The 19,001-nt window shown below is 49.9% G+C and overlaps 1 protein-coding gene across 10 annotated transcripts in view; it reads right to left on the bottom strand.

Moving 5' to 3' along the window:
• The window catches only part of afdna (afadin, adherens junction formation factor a), a 71,471-nt gene extending 56,922 nt beyond the window's left edge, over positions 1-14,549 (bottom strand). For 3 of the 10 annotated variants that reach the window (XM_084699601.1, XM_084699602.1, XM_084699600.1), the window contains exon 1: positions 13,968-14,541. In XM_084699601.1, the coding sequence (XP_084555727.1) occupies positions 13,968-14,069 (102 nt within the window). In that variant the 5' untranslated portion in view covers positions 14,070-14,541. Of the gene's footprint in view, positions 1-13,967 lie in introns of all 10 variants that reach the window. The other 7 variants (XM_084699605.1, XM_084699607.1, XM_084699599.1 and 4 more) reach the window with 6 other exon arrangements.
• Between the last annotated feature and the right edge of the window lie 4,452 nt (positions 14,550-19,001).

Raw genomic sequence — 19,001 nt, 5'->3', positions numbered from 1 at the left:
ATGACCACATATGGCCAACTCATCACTATCCCTGTTACTGGAGAGAGACAGAGAGAGAGAGAGAGAGAGAGAGAGAGAGAGAGAGAGAGAGAGAGAGACAGAGAGAGAGAGAGAGAGAGAGAGAGAGAGAGAGAGAGAGAGAGAGAGAGAGAGAGACAGAGAGAGAGAGAGAGAGAGAGAGAGAGAGAGAGAGAGAGAGAGAGAGAGAGAGAAAGAAAGAGAAAGAGAGACAGAGAGACAGAGAGACAGAGAGAGAGAGACAGAGAGACAGAGAGACAAAGAGACAGAGAGACAGAGAGAGAGAGAGAGAGAGAGAGAGAGAGTTATAGAGGGGTGTGTGTGTTTTACAGCTAGTCTGCCGTGTGGGAGTGAAAGTGACATCACAGATACAGCACTGACCTCTGACCCTTTGAGGTGGCTTACTGGAGTTGAGCCGAGGGTTATTTCAGGGGGGTGGGGGAGGGAAAGAGAGAGACAGAGACAACAGAGACAACAGAGAGAGACTGCCGAAGGCTGGAGCTGCCCATTAAGATTCTCCAGGTCGTGGCATTACAATGCCACCCCACAGGCTGTGATAAAAAAAACACACATACAAACACACACACACACACACACACACACACACACGGTGCCAACATACACAGACACAAAGTAGGATGTGAACAGTTGACAAACTAATCTTAAATGGGGGTCAGATGGCTGAGTGGTTAGGGAGTCGGGCTATTAATCAAAAGGTTGTTGGACGTGCCAAATGACGTTGCGTCCTTGGGCAAGGCACTGAACCTTATTTGCCTCGGGGGGAATGTCCCTGTACTTACTGTAAGTCGATCTGGATAAGAGCGTCTGCTAAATGACTAAACTAACTAATGGTGATGTTTTGGTATCAAGAGTCTCACCAGGCCGTGAAACAGAACTTCTCAGAGCAAGCAGACAGACAGACAGACTAGCAGGCTACAGCCATGCCAACCTACACTCAGAATACAGCTTAGATTGGCTATAATCAGACTCTCAGGTCTAATAAACAGTCCGTAAAAAAAGCAGCCAGATAGAGACCTGCTAACACACACACACATAAGGCTAGTTGCGCCAACACTCCAAGCCCTCCAGGGGACCATAAACTACAAACCCCCTGCCGAGACAAAAAACGCAAAACTACAACCCCCATTAAGACCTCCCCAGAGACACAACCCAAACATGGGGGTCAGGACCCCAGGAGAGGGTCTTATCAGCCTGGAAAACAGAACGCCAACAGCTTCACACTGAGCAGACCCCCAGAGCACGCTAAATGGGGCTCCACTATCTCTTTCTCACTAACACACACACACACACACTACTTTAGAACTGCAGACTGGAATGGTCTGGAATGGACGGACTTATAGATTTGTCAAGTCCTGTTTCAAGGTTGGCACACACACACACACACACACAAACACATTAAGTGCTTGAGGACAAATGGATTTACGGCTGTTAGGAGTACATGGCAGCCTAACAGCTCCTCTGGGAGGGTTATTGGTGGTGACTGAGACTTAAGGGGGCAGCTGTTGTCGTGGTTTCTTCCAGGTGTCGTCGTCCCCTTCCCCCCCCTCCCCCCATTCCACCAAAGCAGTTTGAGGTCCAGTTCGGAGCCGGTGCCCAAATCTGGAACCAGTTCTTTGCGTTTCTACAGCAAACAAACCGGCTCTCAACCAGGGGGGAAACTCTCAGCCCGGTCTAGAACATTCCACTCCCTCCCAACTTATCTCTTTCTATCCTCTTTTTCCACCTCTTTCATCGGATTCCTTTCCGTCAGGCTGGAAGCGGGTGGTGTGAACTGGTCGGCCCGTGCTCAGAAGGAGTTTCGTTTTTTAAGTCAGTAATTACCTTTGATGTAGGTTGGAATGACCGGCTGTCTGGAAGAAGCCAACACTGCTAAACCACTTCAGATACAGCAGGTTCAACTCTAGCTCTTAGTGCGGAGGTGGATTTTAAACACTGTCACCCTCCTCGACCCGGAATCTTCCCTCACTCTTTCTTCCTCCAGCCAGTGAGAGGGCAGGTCAGTCATTACACACACACACACCATTCAGAGCATGCTGGTACCGCTAGCTATCCCAGTTTCTCCCTCCCTCCCTCCCTCCTCCTTTTCTTTCTCATCCCTCTCTCCCCTTGATCTCCCCTGGCTGCACCCCTCGATTTGGCCTCCCTCTCTTTCGGTTCCTCACCCCATTCTCAGTGCTTTCATAAGCCCAGAGCTCTACCTTTCCACTAATAGAAGACAGATCCAAGCTTTCACACACACACACACACACACACACACACACACACACACACACACACACACACACACACACACACACACACACACACACACACACACACACACACACACACACACACACACACACACACACACACACACACACACACACACACACAGCAGGGCCGGCCTCTGGAGAGAGGAAACCCAGGAGGAGAGAGAGGAGAGGCCAGGGCCCACAGCTGGGGGTCATACCAGAGCGGGGGAAGAAAGAGAGCGCACACACAGAAACACACACACACACCACTCCTTCTCGTGGACAGCAGACTTCTGGCAAGGTCTCGTCCACGCCATATTCTGACACGAAGGAATGGATGAAGAGCTCTTCCAGGCGGAGGTTCGTTATAAAAAAAAAAAAAAGACAGAAATAACGTCTCGCCACCCTTTGGCTGCGTCGTGTGACAGAACAGCCAACACCCCCACCCCCACCCCCCCACCGCCACCCCCCCACCGCCACCCCCCCACTGCCACCCCCCCACCACCACCACAGTCTCTTGGTCTCTAGAAGCCTCGCATGCAGCATCTTGTTGACATGTAGGCTTAAGCTATCATCCGCACGCACGCACACCTCAGACGGCACGGTTACAGGCCAGCTCAGGTAGTCTGGCAGTCTGGGGCTAAAAGTAGAGACTGTTGATAGCCTTCCTGTAGTCAGCCTGTCACAGCTGCACACCGGCAAGTGTGTGCGTGTGTGTGTGTGTGTGTATGTCTGTGTGTGTGTATGTCTGTGTGTGTGTGTGTGTGATACATGTTAAAGAGGTGCTGCATGCAAGGCTGCTGACAGCTCATCTGATTAGAAAAGGAAGGTTCTAGACAATCATGGCTTCAACTGGATTCCTGCTTGATGCAGTCATCCTTTCATACACAAACCTGACCCCCCAGTTAATAAAACACACCCTCCCTTTGGATACGGGTGAGGTAGACAGGGAGGCTTCTGGGGAAAAATCCCGTTTGGGAGGAGGAATGAGAAGGAGTCATTATAACCCCAGTCTCCCGGCATGGATCTGAAGCGGCACAGACTGGGTGGTCAGTGTGCACCATGCCCCTTCTGGAACTCTCCACCCTGGGGGGGGGAAGGTTGGCTTGCTTGTCTAGGGGTTGGGGTAGGGTGAGGAGGGGGATGGGGTGGGCTGAGGAAGGTGAGGGGGTGAGGCGGGATCTTTGTCATCCGGGCTGACATTAATAAAAGCGTTTCCCCCGGCTCGCCCAGAGTCTCATTTCAGTGAGCGGCAGAACAACCACGCCCACGCACACACACGACACATGTGCGCACACGCACACGTTTATAAATACTCTCTTCATCACGGACCTTTAATGATGCTCATTACTGCTGAACAAATCAGCGCCCACACACTCCTACATAAAGCAAAACTCTGCAGCGAGCTCTTGGAGGTGTGTGTGTGTGTGTGTGTGTGTGTTCCGTAAGAACCTGCAGCTTGACTGAACTTCCAGGCCTCTCTCTCGCAGCGTTAGCAGAGGGCTGTGGTCTGACTAGCATGCACTGTCCACAGGGTGGAACGGAGCGCTCCCTGGGTTCCTGTGCCCACATCGCTCGTGACGTTCCCGTCCAAACCTCCGGAAGAATCCAGGCACTTCCTGTCAGCATAATGAGATGCTGTCAAACGGGTAGAACTTTGTGAAATCCCCGAGACTGCACACAATGGTACGTATCATTTTTGCATGCCCAAAGTGTGACCGGGCTGTTCCGAGTTCTAGGTTACATGGACAGCTCACATTCCTCCCAAACCTGGATCGATACTAAAGGGTTTGTATGACTTGCTTGTTGACGGCTGTCTACGCTCAAGGCCGTGTGGGTGGCGACTTCCAACGACAAGTTCCTGGGTGGGGAGAGGGACCGTGTTGTAGGTTTGAACTTCTATTTCAGCAAGCCTCCACCCTGTCTCTCTGCCGGTCTCTCTGTCTCCCTCTCTGTTTGTCTATGTCTCTGAGTCACTGTGTCTCTGTGTGTCTTTCTCTGTGCGTCTCTCTCTGTGCGTCTCTCTCTGTGCGTCTCTCTCTGTGCGTCTCTCTCTGTGCGTCTCTCTCTGTGCGTCTCCCTCTGTGCGTCTCTCTCTGTGCGTCTCTCTCTGTGCGTCTCTCTCTGTGCGTCTCTCTCTGTGCGTCTCTCTCTGTGCGTCTCTCTGTGTGTGTCTCTCTCTCTCTCTCTGTGTCTCTCTCTCTCTCTCTGTGTCTCTCTCTCTCTCTGTCTCTCTCTCTCTCTCTGTGTCTCTCTCTCTCTCTCTGTGTCTCTCTCTCTCTCTGTGTCTCTCTCTCTCTCTGGGTCCATGAAGTTATGACCACAGAGGGTTGTGAATCACCTGACCCCACGGCAACCACCTCCAATCGCCCGTAGCAACCACTTAGCCATGCCGATAACTGGGGTCTTGACAAACAGCCCAATCAAGGTTATCTAGTATCGGCTAGGCCTGACACTGGCTGTATTGTTAGCAAGCAAGCGTGTGGGTATGTGTGTATGTGTGCGCGCACGTGTGTGTGTGTGTGTGTGGTTATTTACAGAGGCCTGTCCCTACAAGGCCATCAGGCCTGATGAAAAACGGTGTTGAGGTGACTGTAAATCCTGGTGCATGATGGGATGGGGGGGGGGGGGACCACTTAGCCTGGCTGACACCTGGCTGGCAGAAGGGGGTGGGGGTATGACTAGAGAGCTGGGTCTGGAGGTTTGGCCTGAGGACAGCCCTCAGCCCTGGGAGAAGGTGTGTGGAGGGAGGTGCACCAGACAGCATGTCTCCCCATGGTCCCAGTGTACCAGGAGACGGGAGGGTTCCTGTGGATTCTCTTGTCCAGTTTCCTGTTAACTACCGGCTTATCAGCCAGCATGGGAAAAATACACACGAGATCAGCTAGGTCTGGTATGGAAACCTGGGCCTGGGCCAAATGCACTCCCTGCCACAGCTAAAGCTGAGAACAGCTAGGCTAACGCAGAGATAAGTCACAGATTGATCTTTGTGGGTTGTCACTCGCTAACAGCCACAGTGGCTAAGCTAACCAAACTAGCGCCCCTCCACGCTCAGATCAAAACTGAGGACAGGTCGCACAACTCCGTCCTCGCTAACAGCTAGCTAGCTAAGCTAAGTTCCCTCACACAGAGAGCTCCTATTGAACTGCCGGTACAGAGAACAGAGAGCGGGCCTAACCGTGCCAAACTCTCTCCACTTCATAATTAACGGAAGTTTCCACTTCTTGTGTAACTCAATTTACTGATAGTCGCCCCTCCCCCCCCCCCACCCCCCCTCTCTCTCTCTCAGCCTGACATCTCTGGAGGAATGTTAATATGACAGTCTAGTTGCTGCAGTCAGACAGAGAAAGAATAAGAGAAAGAGAAAGAAGAGGTAGACGAGGAACGGGGACTTCCTTCACCAGCACACTAGTTTGACTGTGACTACTACACTACAGTAGCACACTAGTTTGACTACACAAGTTTGACCGTGACTACTACACTACAGTAGAAAACTAGTTTGACCGTGAATACTACACTGGTATGGACTAATACTGAAGCATAACTATACATAACCCTAACCCTCAATCAGTCGGTATCCACCCAATGTGTGTTTGGTTAGCTGACACTGTCAGAAACCCACACAAAGGTCCAAAAGGGAATCAAACCTGCAACCTCTTAATCTACATCGAATACTGAAACTATTGTAGTTACTGAAGCTAAAACCACACCCAATCTGTGTGGGTTTGTGGCTGTATCGTGTGTGTAAGTGGTGAGAGAATATTCACTTGACACAAAGACACCCCCACACGCACCCCCCCCCACACACACCCTGTACGTGACATACATACGGAGCACATGTATGACCTCACAGTCCATTCTCAAGGTCCTAGAGTGAGGGGTACAGGAACGTGCTCCACAGAGAGGAGCGCATACACACACACACACACACACACACACACAGAGAGAAAATCCACCACTGAATTATGCAGCACAGCAGCTTGTGATCTTCTGCTAGCAGGCTTGGGGTGACTTTGGTGCAACCAGGAGAGAATGTGCTGACCAACCCCATCCACTAACCAGAGAGAACTGACACACAGCAGCTCTCTACCTCAAAACCAAGTGGTCCGAGCCAGCTGAGGTGTGACAGCGGTCCGACTCAAGTGGTTGACTTGAACGCGGTCAGGGTGTGGTCAATTCATTCCCTGAGCCCGGGTTAGGGGTCCAGTATTGTGGGCCCTCGGGTAAGGAGATATGGTGCCATGTATGAAAAGTGGCATATTGTTAATGAACACTAGACTTGATTCTGCCTCTCTCTGTGTGTCTCTCTCTCTCTCTGATCTCTCTCTCTTCCAGTTTCCTGCCACCAGAACCTGACCCCGGTCTCCATCTCCAAGGCGACCGCAGCCAGGTGTCGCATTACCAGTCACCCGTCTCCACCCACCTCTCCGGTTACATTTACAGAACGGTTTCCGAAACAAGCGCACCCCACGGTGAGGGGGCAGGGTGCCCGGCAATAGAGAGAGATGCTGCAGGTAGATTAAACACATGGGGGTAGGGGGGGGGGAGTTAACACCACCAGGGAAGCAGGCAAACCAGCACTGACGCATGCCGAGTCGCCGACCAGGCCATTCTGTGGGAACTCCTTCAGTCAACAGGGACATGTCTGGGAGGGGCCTTGTGAAGGACAGACCCTGCCATTGGCCAAACAAAGAGCGAGCTGGACTAATCCGGTGCGGGGAAACAATTGACTGGCCTCCCTCGCTCCCTCCCTGCTCGCTCGCTCGCTCTCTCCATGCAAAGAAGGTGCAGGAGCCAGAACTGGACAGACCCGCTGCCTGCCTGCGTTCCCACCCCCACCCTCCTCCCCTCTCTCTCTCTCTCGCATCCCTGGCCTCTCCTCCCGGTCAACACAGCTATGAAAGCACATCACACTGTGCCAAACCATATCAACCCTCTTCATCTGTCCGTCCATACCTCTCACACACACACACACTCCGGAGATCCTGCCAGCCACATATGGAACACATTTCTGTCTGATGACATACTGGATCCTAACACACACACAATGTGGGTTTCTGATAAACACAGGCCCACACACTAGACACACCGCACAGGAGCCCACCCTGAGCCTGGAGGGACAGACGTGTGGGAGTTGACCACTTCCTAACACTGACACACACACGCACACACACAACCCACCCAATGGCACTGTGCATATGTGCACTGCACCCACACACACACACTTGTCCGAGACAGAGAGCTCAGCCTTCTTGGGTTGGAACCAGTTTTGTCCCTCTCCTCATCTTCTGTGTGTGTGTGTGTGTGCGTGTGCGCGTGCGTGTGCGTGTATGTATATGTCTAGAGGAGGTTACAATGAAGCTGGGCTGACAGCTAACATCAACAAACAGAAGAGGGTGGGGTTGTGTTTAGGGACATCCCCGGCACAGCGGCATCCCACACACACACACACACACACACACACACACACACTTCTTGGCAAGTGATGTTATTACTCCCAGGCCAGCAGTACTGTATGTGTGTGTGTGTGTGTGCTCAGGAATGCCCCCCTCCCCATGCTGCTCCAGGTGGAGCCAGCTCCTCCAGAGCGAGGGATGGAATGAAACCCCAACACACGCAACAAGACAGAGAGGAGCCCAGACACACACATCACAGATGTTCAGACCAGGCTGGAGATCTACAGAGCTCCCAATGCACGATAGCCTTTCAAACACGCACTCACTCTCACACACACACTCACTCTCACACACACACACACACTTCTCACACTCACAGGATGACAATGCTCATCTCCCCAGTCCAAACCAAACTGAACCGATTCGGCACCCCCCCCCCCCCCCCCCCCCCCCCCCACACACACACACACACACACACACACACAAACACCCCCCCATGTGACAAGGCGTTCCCGTGTCAAGACACGACACGTGACGTGCAAGCGTGTGTTTGTGCAGGTGGACAGCACAGGCACATCACTGGGCGAGGCTGGGAGCAAGGGGTTCTGGGATACTACATTCGCCCCCTTCCCATGAGGAAACAAAAACACGAATACAATGGAGCTTTTTACAGTAGGAACCCCTCGAACCCAATCAGGAAGGAGAGAGTAAATAAACCTACTATGTCACTTCTGTGATCCTGGGTGAAGGGAGAGGGGAGGGGGAGGGACTTCAGACCACAGGACAATGTGAGGCTTCATCAACAAACATGGACTGATCATTGGGCTGACAGGACTAGAAGCTCTGTTCACAGTAATGCTTGTATACCATTGTGCATCCGAGGCCAGACTGTGGCACATTGCAGAGATGAATGGCTAGCTGGTGACTGTGGCTGCCTGGCTCAGTACCCTGGCTGGTTACTGTGGCTGCCTGGCTCAGTACCCTGGCTGGTTACTGTGGCTGCCTGGCTCAGTACCCTGGCTGGCTGGCTGGCTCCTCTGACTGGCAGAGTAGCTACACTGGCCAGTTGCTTTGAATATAAAAAAGGCCTGTCGCATTCCTAGACGCAGAAGGCAAACAACCACAAAGTGTTTGGCTGACAGGAGGAGGGGAGGGGAGCCATTTGGGCCGGTGAAAGGAAAGAAGCTGGTAAACAAGAGGCTCGTCTGAGGGGGCCGAGCGTCTCCTGACGAGGCTGGGACACGGCCCTCACTCCCGCCCCTCACACCGGAACTGCACCATCCATGCGGCGGAGCAGTCTCCTGGACGCCTCACCTTAACTCCCACGGTCAGGTGAACGGGTGAGATTCAATCCCGCTGCATTCGACCTTTTCCTGACGGCAGCCGAGGTTGCAGAAGGATACAGGGGGAGGTGGATATATTGAGGCACAGCCCATGGTTGCAGGACTGATCCCTATTGATCTGGCTGCAAAGCGCCATGGGAGTCTGAGGGAGGCAAAGGGTGTAGCTAGACCAGCCATTGGCCGACAGTGGCTGTGTGATCCTATGAGGTCATGAGCTAAAGACACCTCACAGGCCAACAGGGCTGTTAGTGACTGAATGATGAGAACAGGGGCCAATCGGGGCTCGGGATGAGATGTTTGTAATCCAATGAGGAGAGAGGAAGGGCAGGGCGAGATGACCGTTGGGCAACAGAGCCTCTCGGGATTAATAAGGACTGACAGGCAGGGAAGAAGAGGCACACACACACAGTCACACACACACACACACACACATACACCAGCCCCATCTACAGTACTAGGACCACTGACCGCTCTGCTGAACACACACAATACAATGCTTGTGTTTTAGTGAGAGGGGGAGAACCAGAACGAGAGAGGAGTGGGGGGGGGGTATGAGAGGGACAAAAGATTGAGGGACGACCATATGGAAAAGAGATATTTAGAAATGACACGTAATTATGTTGTGTGACACACTGAGGTCGTGACCTTTGGGTCACCTGATGATCCCTGTTCTCTGAAAATGACAATTATTATTCTGAACACACACACACACACACAGCCTTGAGCTGTGACACATAACATTTACAGCTTCATCTTCCTGCAGAAGGAATGGGGGGATGAACAGATGTGTAAAAGAGAGGAGAGACCCAGGTGGAGGTAGAGAGAGAGAGAGAGAGAGAGAGAGAGAGAGAGAGAGAGGGTCTGAAAATACACTTTGCTGTTAAAACTACGTGTGATCAAACAATGGGTAATCTGTTAGAGCATCATGATTGGAAAGGAGCCAACTACACAGATAAATGCACCGTCAAGTAATCCCAATCCCAACTCCCGGGTCTGTGCAGATTACCACTCCTCAGAATAATAATCTCAAATTACCACTGTGAGTGTTTGCATTACCTCATCTATTTTGCTGTTGTTACCGTGGTTACAGCAGGCAGCCTAATGTAACGTAATGTGTTTTAGGACTTTGAAGTACGCACACACACACCGGCTCAGAGGTAAGAGGGCAAGCCTGTATTCATCTTGTTGACAACTTCTTATTTTTTCAGTGAGAAACAATCTTTGCAATAGGCCACACATAAACATATCGTATCATGGCACTACAGTCCTTCAAGTGACCTCAGACTAACCAGTACAGTAGCCCTCTAGTGAGTGGAGACAGAGGGAGGTGAGGAGTGTGGTGTGTGTGCATGTAATGCTCTGGGTTGCTGAGCAGACAGAAGCTGGACAGGACTCTCTGCTGCCTCATCGCTAGACCGCTACCATGGAGACAGGGTGAGCCAGGAAGGAGGAGTCACATGATGGCAGCAAAGAGAAAGGGGGGGGGGGACAGGGGAGGCCTACAGGGTGAAGAAGCAGTTGGTCTCTACACCTTCACGATGACACACACGGCCGATGAGAGGGACTGCTGCTCAGCCATAGCAGGAGAGAAACACGACAAATAAACAGACTTGGATAACTCATCTCTATTCACAAACTAGAGACCAGTTCCTGGTTGGTGTGTCTCTGAGGTAAGCCCTGTACCCCCCCCCCCCTCCCTCCAGGAAGCTGGAATCACACACAATCACATTTCCTGTATCCTGCTTCTTAGCCTCACTCTGGGCATGCTCCAACAGCCAGACAGGATGTGATAGGTGGACCTCAAACCTGGAACCCTTATCCTGCAGGATATATAATGGAACACACTCATCGAGACCCAGGGAAAGTCAAATTCAGTGTCAACTAAAAACATGCAAAGTTCCAAAATATCTCACGAGCCATTATCCCTGTTTGCAGTCTCAGTGCGTGTACGTGAACCTTACTTCTACCATTCAGCGCTGAGCTACTTCCATTTCATTCTGAGTGGAGCTACACATTCCCAAGCTGGGCTGCAGTTTCTCCAACAGGCCTCCCGTCCACAAAGCCTTGGTGAGAAGCCCTGAAGTTCCCATCAGCCACACTTACACCAGGATCAATAATACTATACTGGAGAGGGAGGGAGATAGAGAGAGGGAGATAGAAAGAGAGAGAGATAGAAAGAGAGAGATAGAAAGAGAGAGAGAGAGAGATAGAAAGAGAGAGAGAGAGAGATAGAACGAGAGAGAGAGAGAGAGAGATAGAAAGAGAGAGAGAGAGAGATAGAACGAGAGAGATAGAACGAGAGAGATAGAACGAGAGAGATAGAACGAGAGAGATAGAACGAGAGAGAGAGAGAGAGAGAGAGAGAGAGAGAGAGAGAGAGAGAGAGAGAGGGTAAGAGAGAAAAAAAAAATGCTACTGGGCTGGTTTCAAAGCCCAAAGCCCTTAAGACTGCTCCGGTTCTCTGGCCAAACTCCAGAGGAAACGTCTTAGGTCAGCAGTTAGCACTGGTTGAATATCTCCCAGCGTTTTATTGTCACGCCAATAAAGGTGGCTTCCACTACCAGGATTAGTTCGGAAGTTTTTCTGTTGCAGTCAACAAAAGAACTCAGTCTTGCAACAACAAAAAAAACACCATATTACAGACCAATCACAGACAGGCCTGTCTTGAGTAGCAGTAGAAGAGCGAATCGTGGTTTAAGGAATGCAGTATAATTAGTTGCAGTGGACTCCACACAGCAGGTAGTAGACAGAGGTGCGAACAGATGCTGTCCAGTCCACCTTAAAAAACCTACATGCTTTACAGTCCACTTTAACCAAACTTGCATAAGGTCACGTCCGCTTTAAGAGTCCAGCATGCTGTTGAGTCTACCTCGATGAAACCTGCATAATTTCAAGTCCACCTTAACAAAACCTGCATAATATCAAGTCCACCTTAACAAAACCTGCTAACAGCCCCAAAAAAACAAGTTTTGTGTTTATAGAAGCGACATATCCGCCAATTCACAGCAATTTCCCATGAAACCCCTTGAAGCTTTCAGGGTTGGGAGCTGAAAGAGGCTTGACATTGACATGCCAGTGCGCTTCACAACCTTCATTACAGTAATGGGGAGAAGCAATCAGACATCTCGTTGGCTTCACCCGCGCCCTCACTGAGAATGGTCACCGTGGCATTTGAACACAGGAACATTAATGAGATAAGACCTATCCAAACGGTTCTTCTCATGCAACCTTAGTGAACCCTGTACCACAAGGCTACAAGCAGAGTTCCCTTCCCTCTAAAATTAATCCAACTAGCCGTGGCTTTGATCATTCCACTGACATTTGCACTGTTTCTGGGCAGGCTGGTGTGCGGTGTAGTGTTGCTCAAGTGTAATAACCAGACATGGTGGGACAGTGAAACCCAGGCTAGGGGTCGGGAATCTGACACATGGGGTCGGGAGTGGTTGCTATGAAAGGAAGTAGTCTCTGCTACATGTGTCAGGCCCTCAAAATCACACATCAGAACCACATGGCCAGACAGAAAGGAAGGCCAACCTACTGGCTAAGTGTGCGGGAAGAAAACAGGCAGAATGCCTACATACTTCGTTATTGTGCTTCTCAACACATAAGTAGCCTACTCCCTAACCACAACAACAGACCGTTAGCTGCTCCGCTCTAATAATTAATCGGCTCAGAAGTGGAGACCCCTCGCTGCCTACCTCACCTCCCCTCACCCCCTATCCCCCCTAAACCCTCTGGCAATGAGGTGGGGGTCGCTTCTACTGCGCGCCTAAAACACGGTTGTTGGTTGCAAGAAAAAACGCACAGACACAGCACAATGCAACAACGCATTGACATACGAGAACTAAACATTACCCAATAACGTGTAATTCCGAAAAAGAATGTGTGCACGTAAACAAGGTAGAATCGAGTTACCGGCTAGTTCTCACAATTGACATAACAGCAAAGCCACACAGAACGCACCCACAATGTCAACCACAAGTAAGATAAATAAATATTCCTATGATTGAACATTGCGCCGTCCGCAAAACTGTTAAGATTGCAAGAGTAGCTAGACCAGAAGCGTCTGTCTCCACTGTTCTTATCCTTACGAGGCCTTGTTGGAAAATAATAGTTTTAAGTATGTTTTTGCCATTATAAGCACGTGTACATTTTGTGCTCTCAAAGTCTTTAATAATCCACAGATATGTAATTGTTGTCAATGTTGATTTGGCTCGTAGTTTATGCAAACCGCATGAAACAGAATAACTAGCTAACTTGGAACACTCATTAGCATTAACCCTCCTCTCACCTCTACGGTGCCTACTCTTTCACTGTGGTGGTGTTAGTAAACAAAATTGGTCGACCTTATTGCCGCAATTCAAGCAAGCATGCTTACTGCCTTAGTAAAGTAACAAGTCACTGCATTCCAGTTTGAGGAAATGTAAGGACAAGTGTGATAAACAATGATTCTGTTGACCAGACACAGAAGCAATAAGTCGGAGACTGCTACGGGGTGCCTCCTCGCTACCCAGCTAGCTAGTTAAGGCCATCTCTCAGCTTTGTGCATCAAGTAGCTAGCTAATTGCATTCACTTCGTCTATACACCATTGCATGCTGCACTTGCCACAGCTCGGACTGGCAAGTAGTAGCTAACGTAGCAGGCTTAAACAGGTTTATCTGCTTTCATATGGTATTTAAGCTCAGTTTAACGTAGTGTCCAAACGTTAGCTGGAACTTAACTGTCTAGTAATGGGAATTTGTATCGTTTATACAATGCTCCACAGGTATTTAGTGAATGTGAATGTTGACAGAGCCCCATTTTCACAGAGATAGCGAGCTATCGTATTACGAGGCAATATGATGCGTTGTCCCTAGCAACCTCGTCCATTGATTGCATTGAGTATGATTTGCACCACTGCGATTATCGGGCACCGCCGGGTGCGGCCTGTCCTTTGGCGAGTCCACGGGCTTACCTCCGTGGGCTGGCTGATCTCGAACAGGTCGAGCCGGTTGGCGTTCCAGTGGTTAATGATGTCGGCTAGTTTCCGCCGTTCCTCCTCCCTACTCCCCGACATTACGAATAATGATGATTCCCTCTCTCACTGAAGAAGAATCCCCTTATCCACGACAAAAAAAAATGCGTTTGATCCAACAACGTATCGACAAAAATACAAAACGCCCAATATGTAGGTTCTTCAGAGGTTTCGTCTCGCTGTCACCCGCGGCTGTACCTCTCTCGCTTACCGCTCCAGAGCTGTCGCACTCCCGTTCGTCCTCCCAGAGAAGCAAATAATGGACTAGGATAGCTCGTTTTGGTACAACTGGGTTATACAATGTCATATGACGGGGCTAAACCGGCAAGGCGGAGCGAATCGTTCAAACTGAAGAAATCCAGTCACCAGATACAACCTCTTTGTCTATCTTTTCGTGTATTTTTGGTCAGCGTTAAAAATATTTAGGTAATTTAGACATGTGTTTACAAAAGCATGCAGCCATGGTCATGATATATTTGATTGTAAAACAAAGTTTGGAAATCGAAGGCACAAGAAGGCAGCATCACGCTTCAACCCCGGCCGGGACAGGCGCCCAAATCCAAAATACAACCTCGCGTTCACGTGCTGACAAACCATCGTGTACGCGCGCAGCGGTGATGTATGCCTTTTGCCAAGTTAACTATTTCGACGTCATCGCCATAACACAAAGCATTCAAAAGACTTTTCATAAACGTCACTATTGAACGTGTCTGTGAAACTGAATGCACCTCACTTGAGTGCAATCACAAATTATTCTATCAGCAGCTCTCTTTTAAAGGGGGATAGGGGTGGGCAATCCCCTTTAGATTAAAATTAAGATTGAATATTGTTTGAAATCTTTGCTGCATAGTCCTGATGTTTATGATATGTGTATCTATAAGCAGACACAGAATGAGTGTCTGTGTGTGTGTGTGTGGGGGGGGGGTGTTCTTCTCCCTTGGTGAGCAGGTGTTGAATGTGACAGCTCCATGATAAACCAACCTCTCTCTAACACCACCACAATGAAACTGGGGACCTGCTGGGGGGACTGATATGGGTCAACAAGGTTCTGTGTGTCCAGAGAAACACAGAGACCAGCAATTTATGTGGATCATTATATCCCAATTGACAGTAATTCTCCTGCAGATCTCTGAAGTAATCTCTGTACTTGCTTTGTACTTGCTCCATTTTTGGTCGGACTGTATGGTAAATAGTGGTTGTAATTATGATGTCATGTTGCATGTAGATCAAATGACACACTTACAAACGGATGGAGGGCGATGACAAGTTTGTGTGTGTTGTTCCCGTGCTCGTACCATGAGAGATGGAAGGACCATGGGGGTGTGTTCAGTCAGGCAGTAACACGTTTAACCTGACTGGACCAGCTGTGCCGTTTGGACCGGGCAGCAGGGAGGGGAGGAGTAGATAAACCGGCAGGCAGAAGGGCAGATAGACTTGCAGGCAAGGCAATGAGGCAGATAGATGTAGAGAGAGAGGGAGACAGACAGACAGACAGACAGACAGACAGAGAGAGAGAGAGAGAGAGAGAGAGAGAGAGAGAGAGAGAGACAGGCAGACAAACCGCTGGGCCTATCATGGGCAATGACGCACAGCGAGTTTGTTACATCACTTTGCTGCTGTATGTAAACCACAGAGACCTTCTCTATCAAGTGAATAGAGACCTACTGAATGCCACACTACTCTCTAGAACTACTGAATATAGACCACACTACACTGTAGACCTACTGAAGATAGATCACACTACACTGGTGTTCTGAACCAACTTAGAAGCTACTACTTGTACACTACCACGACACACTGTCGGTACTATTTGTACACCACCGCTACACACTAGGAGCCATATAATGATACACGAGGAACAAGAACAATGCTATCTTATGACATATAAGCCAGTTGCCGGGTTATCCCTATTTACTATTTACTTTTATTACTATCGTAACAAGGCCAGCATGTCTGTAATAACAGAGCCGACAAAGAACACTAACATCTCAGGGATATCCAATCTCATACAAATCAAATTACCAGGAAAGAGTGTCTCTGGTTTGTTCAGATTCCGTCAGAGTTGAGATTTAGATCAGTGTCGCATTGATTCCTGAAAGTGTGAACCAGCCCACTGCATCAGACTCGAATCACCATCGCCTTCCTTCCAAGGACTATTTCGAGAAGCGCTTGTCTTCTGACTCTGCATGAGCAATTCCCCTGAACCTGACTCCCCATCGCAACCGTGCGAGTGTGACGTATCGGAAGCTTCCAGACATGCTTCACCTCCAGATAGTCTGCCACCTTTATTTTTGATCCGCTCCGTTTCCCCCAAGAGAACATACGCTATAAAGCGTGTGTGTGAGAAAGAGAGGGAGCGAGAGAAAGAAAGATCAGAGGGAGATATCCAGTAGATAGAGAGCTACGATTTCAGAGGTATCCCTCCACCATTTCATTTCTAATTCCAGAGAGTTTCACGCCATGGGGGAACTTCAATTATCACCACCAAGCTTGCAGCTGTGCTGCGGCCTCCATGGAAACACCTCATACCAGCACAGATGTTTCCTGCTCAGGATGGAGCCTGGGCAGCCAGACTGACCAAGAGGAAGACGTGAGGTATAGGAGAATGGAACGTTTCCACCAATGGAGGGACGACGTTGCATTAGTGAGAGCCGTGCTGTAATTCTTGTGATCACATTGTATTGGTGACAGTGTTACATGCGCTGCTGTCAGTCACACCCGAGCTTCGCCCATACCGGGTTTCGAACTCAAGACCTCTGACTTGCCAACACGCCTACTAACCAGCTACGCCATCGAAAAGTTAGCGTTGGGCTGGCCCTGGTAGACTGTACTCATACTGAGGAGTGAGTTTACCAATTCACCACGGCTACAACAGCAGCGCTGTGAGGACTTGCCGTGGTGGAGGGTCTCAGGTCTAAAACCAAGGTGAAAACCCATGATGATAAAACATACAGTCGTTTCATTGGAGCAGCATTCTCACCAATATGGGGAATGTCACACTGGAAGAAGTGTGGGGACACGGAGCAAACACTCAACATGCAACACAACAGCTGAACCATAACGTCACACCAATGACCCTCAATGCTATGGAGGTCAGAATCTGCCATGGAGGTAAGAAAAGAAAAATGCTGTTAGCATCACACTCCTTGGCATGTAGCTTTGGAGTCTCCAGAGTTGTATCTCTGCTACCGCTCTACTGTTTAAACAGAGGAGAAGAGAGGGCCGAGGGAATGAAGAGCAGAGGGGAGAAACCTTCAGACAGGCCACCCATCCATCAGTAGAAGCACCTTCACACAATGGTGTTTATCTCCCTCTCCCCTCTCCCCTCTCCCCTCTCCCCTCTCCCCTCTCCCCTCTCCCCTCTCCCCTCTCCCCTCTCCCCTCTCCCCTCTCCCCTCTCCCCTCTCCCTCTCTCTCCCCTCTCCCTCTCTCTCTCTCTCTCTCTCTCTCTCTCTCTCTCTCTCTCTCTCTCTCTCTCTCTCTCTCTCTCTCTCTCTCCCCCTCCCTCCCTCCCTCCCTCCCTCCCTCCCTCCCTCCCTCCCTCCCTCCCTCCCTCCCTCCCTCCCTCCCTCCCTCCCTCCCTCCCTCCCTCCCTCCTTCCCTCCCTCCTTCCCTCCCTCCCTCCCTCCCTCCCTCCCTCCCTCCCTCCCTCCCTCCCTCCCTCCCTCCCTCCCTCCCTCCCTCTCTCCATCCTTCCCTCAATCCCTCTCTCTCAACCCCCCTTCCAGCAAAGGTGATCAGAGCGAGCTTGTGTAAAGCAGGATTTACAGCTGAGTTTTGATGATTGAAACTTCTTTGCAGGCCGAGAGGACCCTACACATTTAACTCCTTGACTCCCCAGGCCAGCCAATAGTCCACACCCTGCACAGCACCACAGATGAAGACGGATATTGTGCACTGTCACTCCATATGTGGGCAGCAGACAAACCCAACAGCTGTTGTGGTTGTTCTGCTACAATGTGTTGATTACACATTACTGCACATGTCGCAGTACATTCTACAAAACCTAAACGAAGCAGGTGACAAGCCTGTATTACATTATTGGTTCTGTTTTGATAACGAGTCATATTGTTGTCATCCCAGGCATGTGTGATTTCTTCTATAAATGTTTGATTTGATTTCTTCGGGGACATACTGAAACTGTTGTCTCATCGTACAGTAATATTGTGTGTCTGTGTGTGTGTGGTGTGTGTGCATGCTTGTGTGTTCTCTCTGAGTGTGCGTCTGTGTGTCTGTGGTCTCTGAGGCTGAGATAGAATCACCAGAGACAGGAAGAGGCAGAGTTATCTGGTAACATGGTTTCCTGCTGTGGTTTTCACTTCTGGTCGTGTCAGACATGCTGAGTTTTCTGTCTGTACACACACCCCACACCCCCACCTCCACACACACACATGAACGCACACTGTAAAAACAGGGAAACAGCATTATTTAAGCATTGAAACTTTTGTCAATACCGAGCTCATTTTATTACACAACAACGTAATCTCAACGTCACAACATTATAGATTCAAAGCTGCTGCTGGCCATTTATTAGCCTGTTTAATTCATGGTTCCTCGGTTCTCTGTACAAGACATTGATTAAATGAGTGTTCATGTAAGACCCTCAGGCCCAGTTTAGCGAGAGAGAAAACAGGAATGAAAAACATGCATCTCCCACACAGGAAGTGACTGATCAACCTGGAAGATGGATGGATGAGCATCAGCCCCGGTGTGCCCATCATCTCTGACAGACTGAAGGGTTTCAGTAGGACGACAGGTTGTTTTGGGTGCAGTTCTATGGCGTATGTGAAGCCCTCTGTTGCATAGCCCTCGATATGCATAGGTATAGGTAAGACTAAAGGGGTACAGGTAAGACTGTAGGGGTAGAGGTAAGACTGTAGGGGTATAGGTAAGACTGTAGGGGTATAGGTAAGACTGTAGGGGTACAGGTAAGACTGTAGGGGTAGAGGTTAGACTGTCGGGGTATAGGTAAGA

The sequence above is a fragment of the Hypomesus nipponensis genome, chromosome 6, assembly GCF_054491055.1.
Source record: "Hypomesus nipponensis isolate SF chromosome 6, ASM5449105v1, whole genome shotgun sequence".
In the NCBI taxonomy this organism is placed as follows: domain Eukaryota; kingdom Metazoa; phylum Chordata; class Actinopteri; order Osmeriformes; family Osmeridae; genus Hypomesus; species Hypomesus nipponensis.
This window is presented reverse-complemented; position numbering and strand designations above follow the sequence as displayed.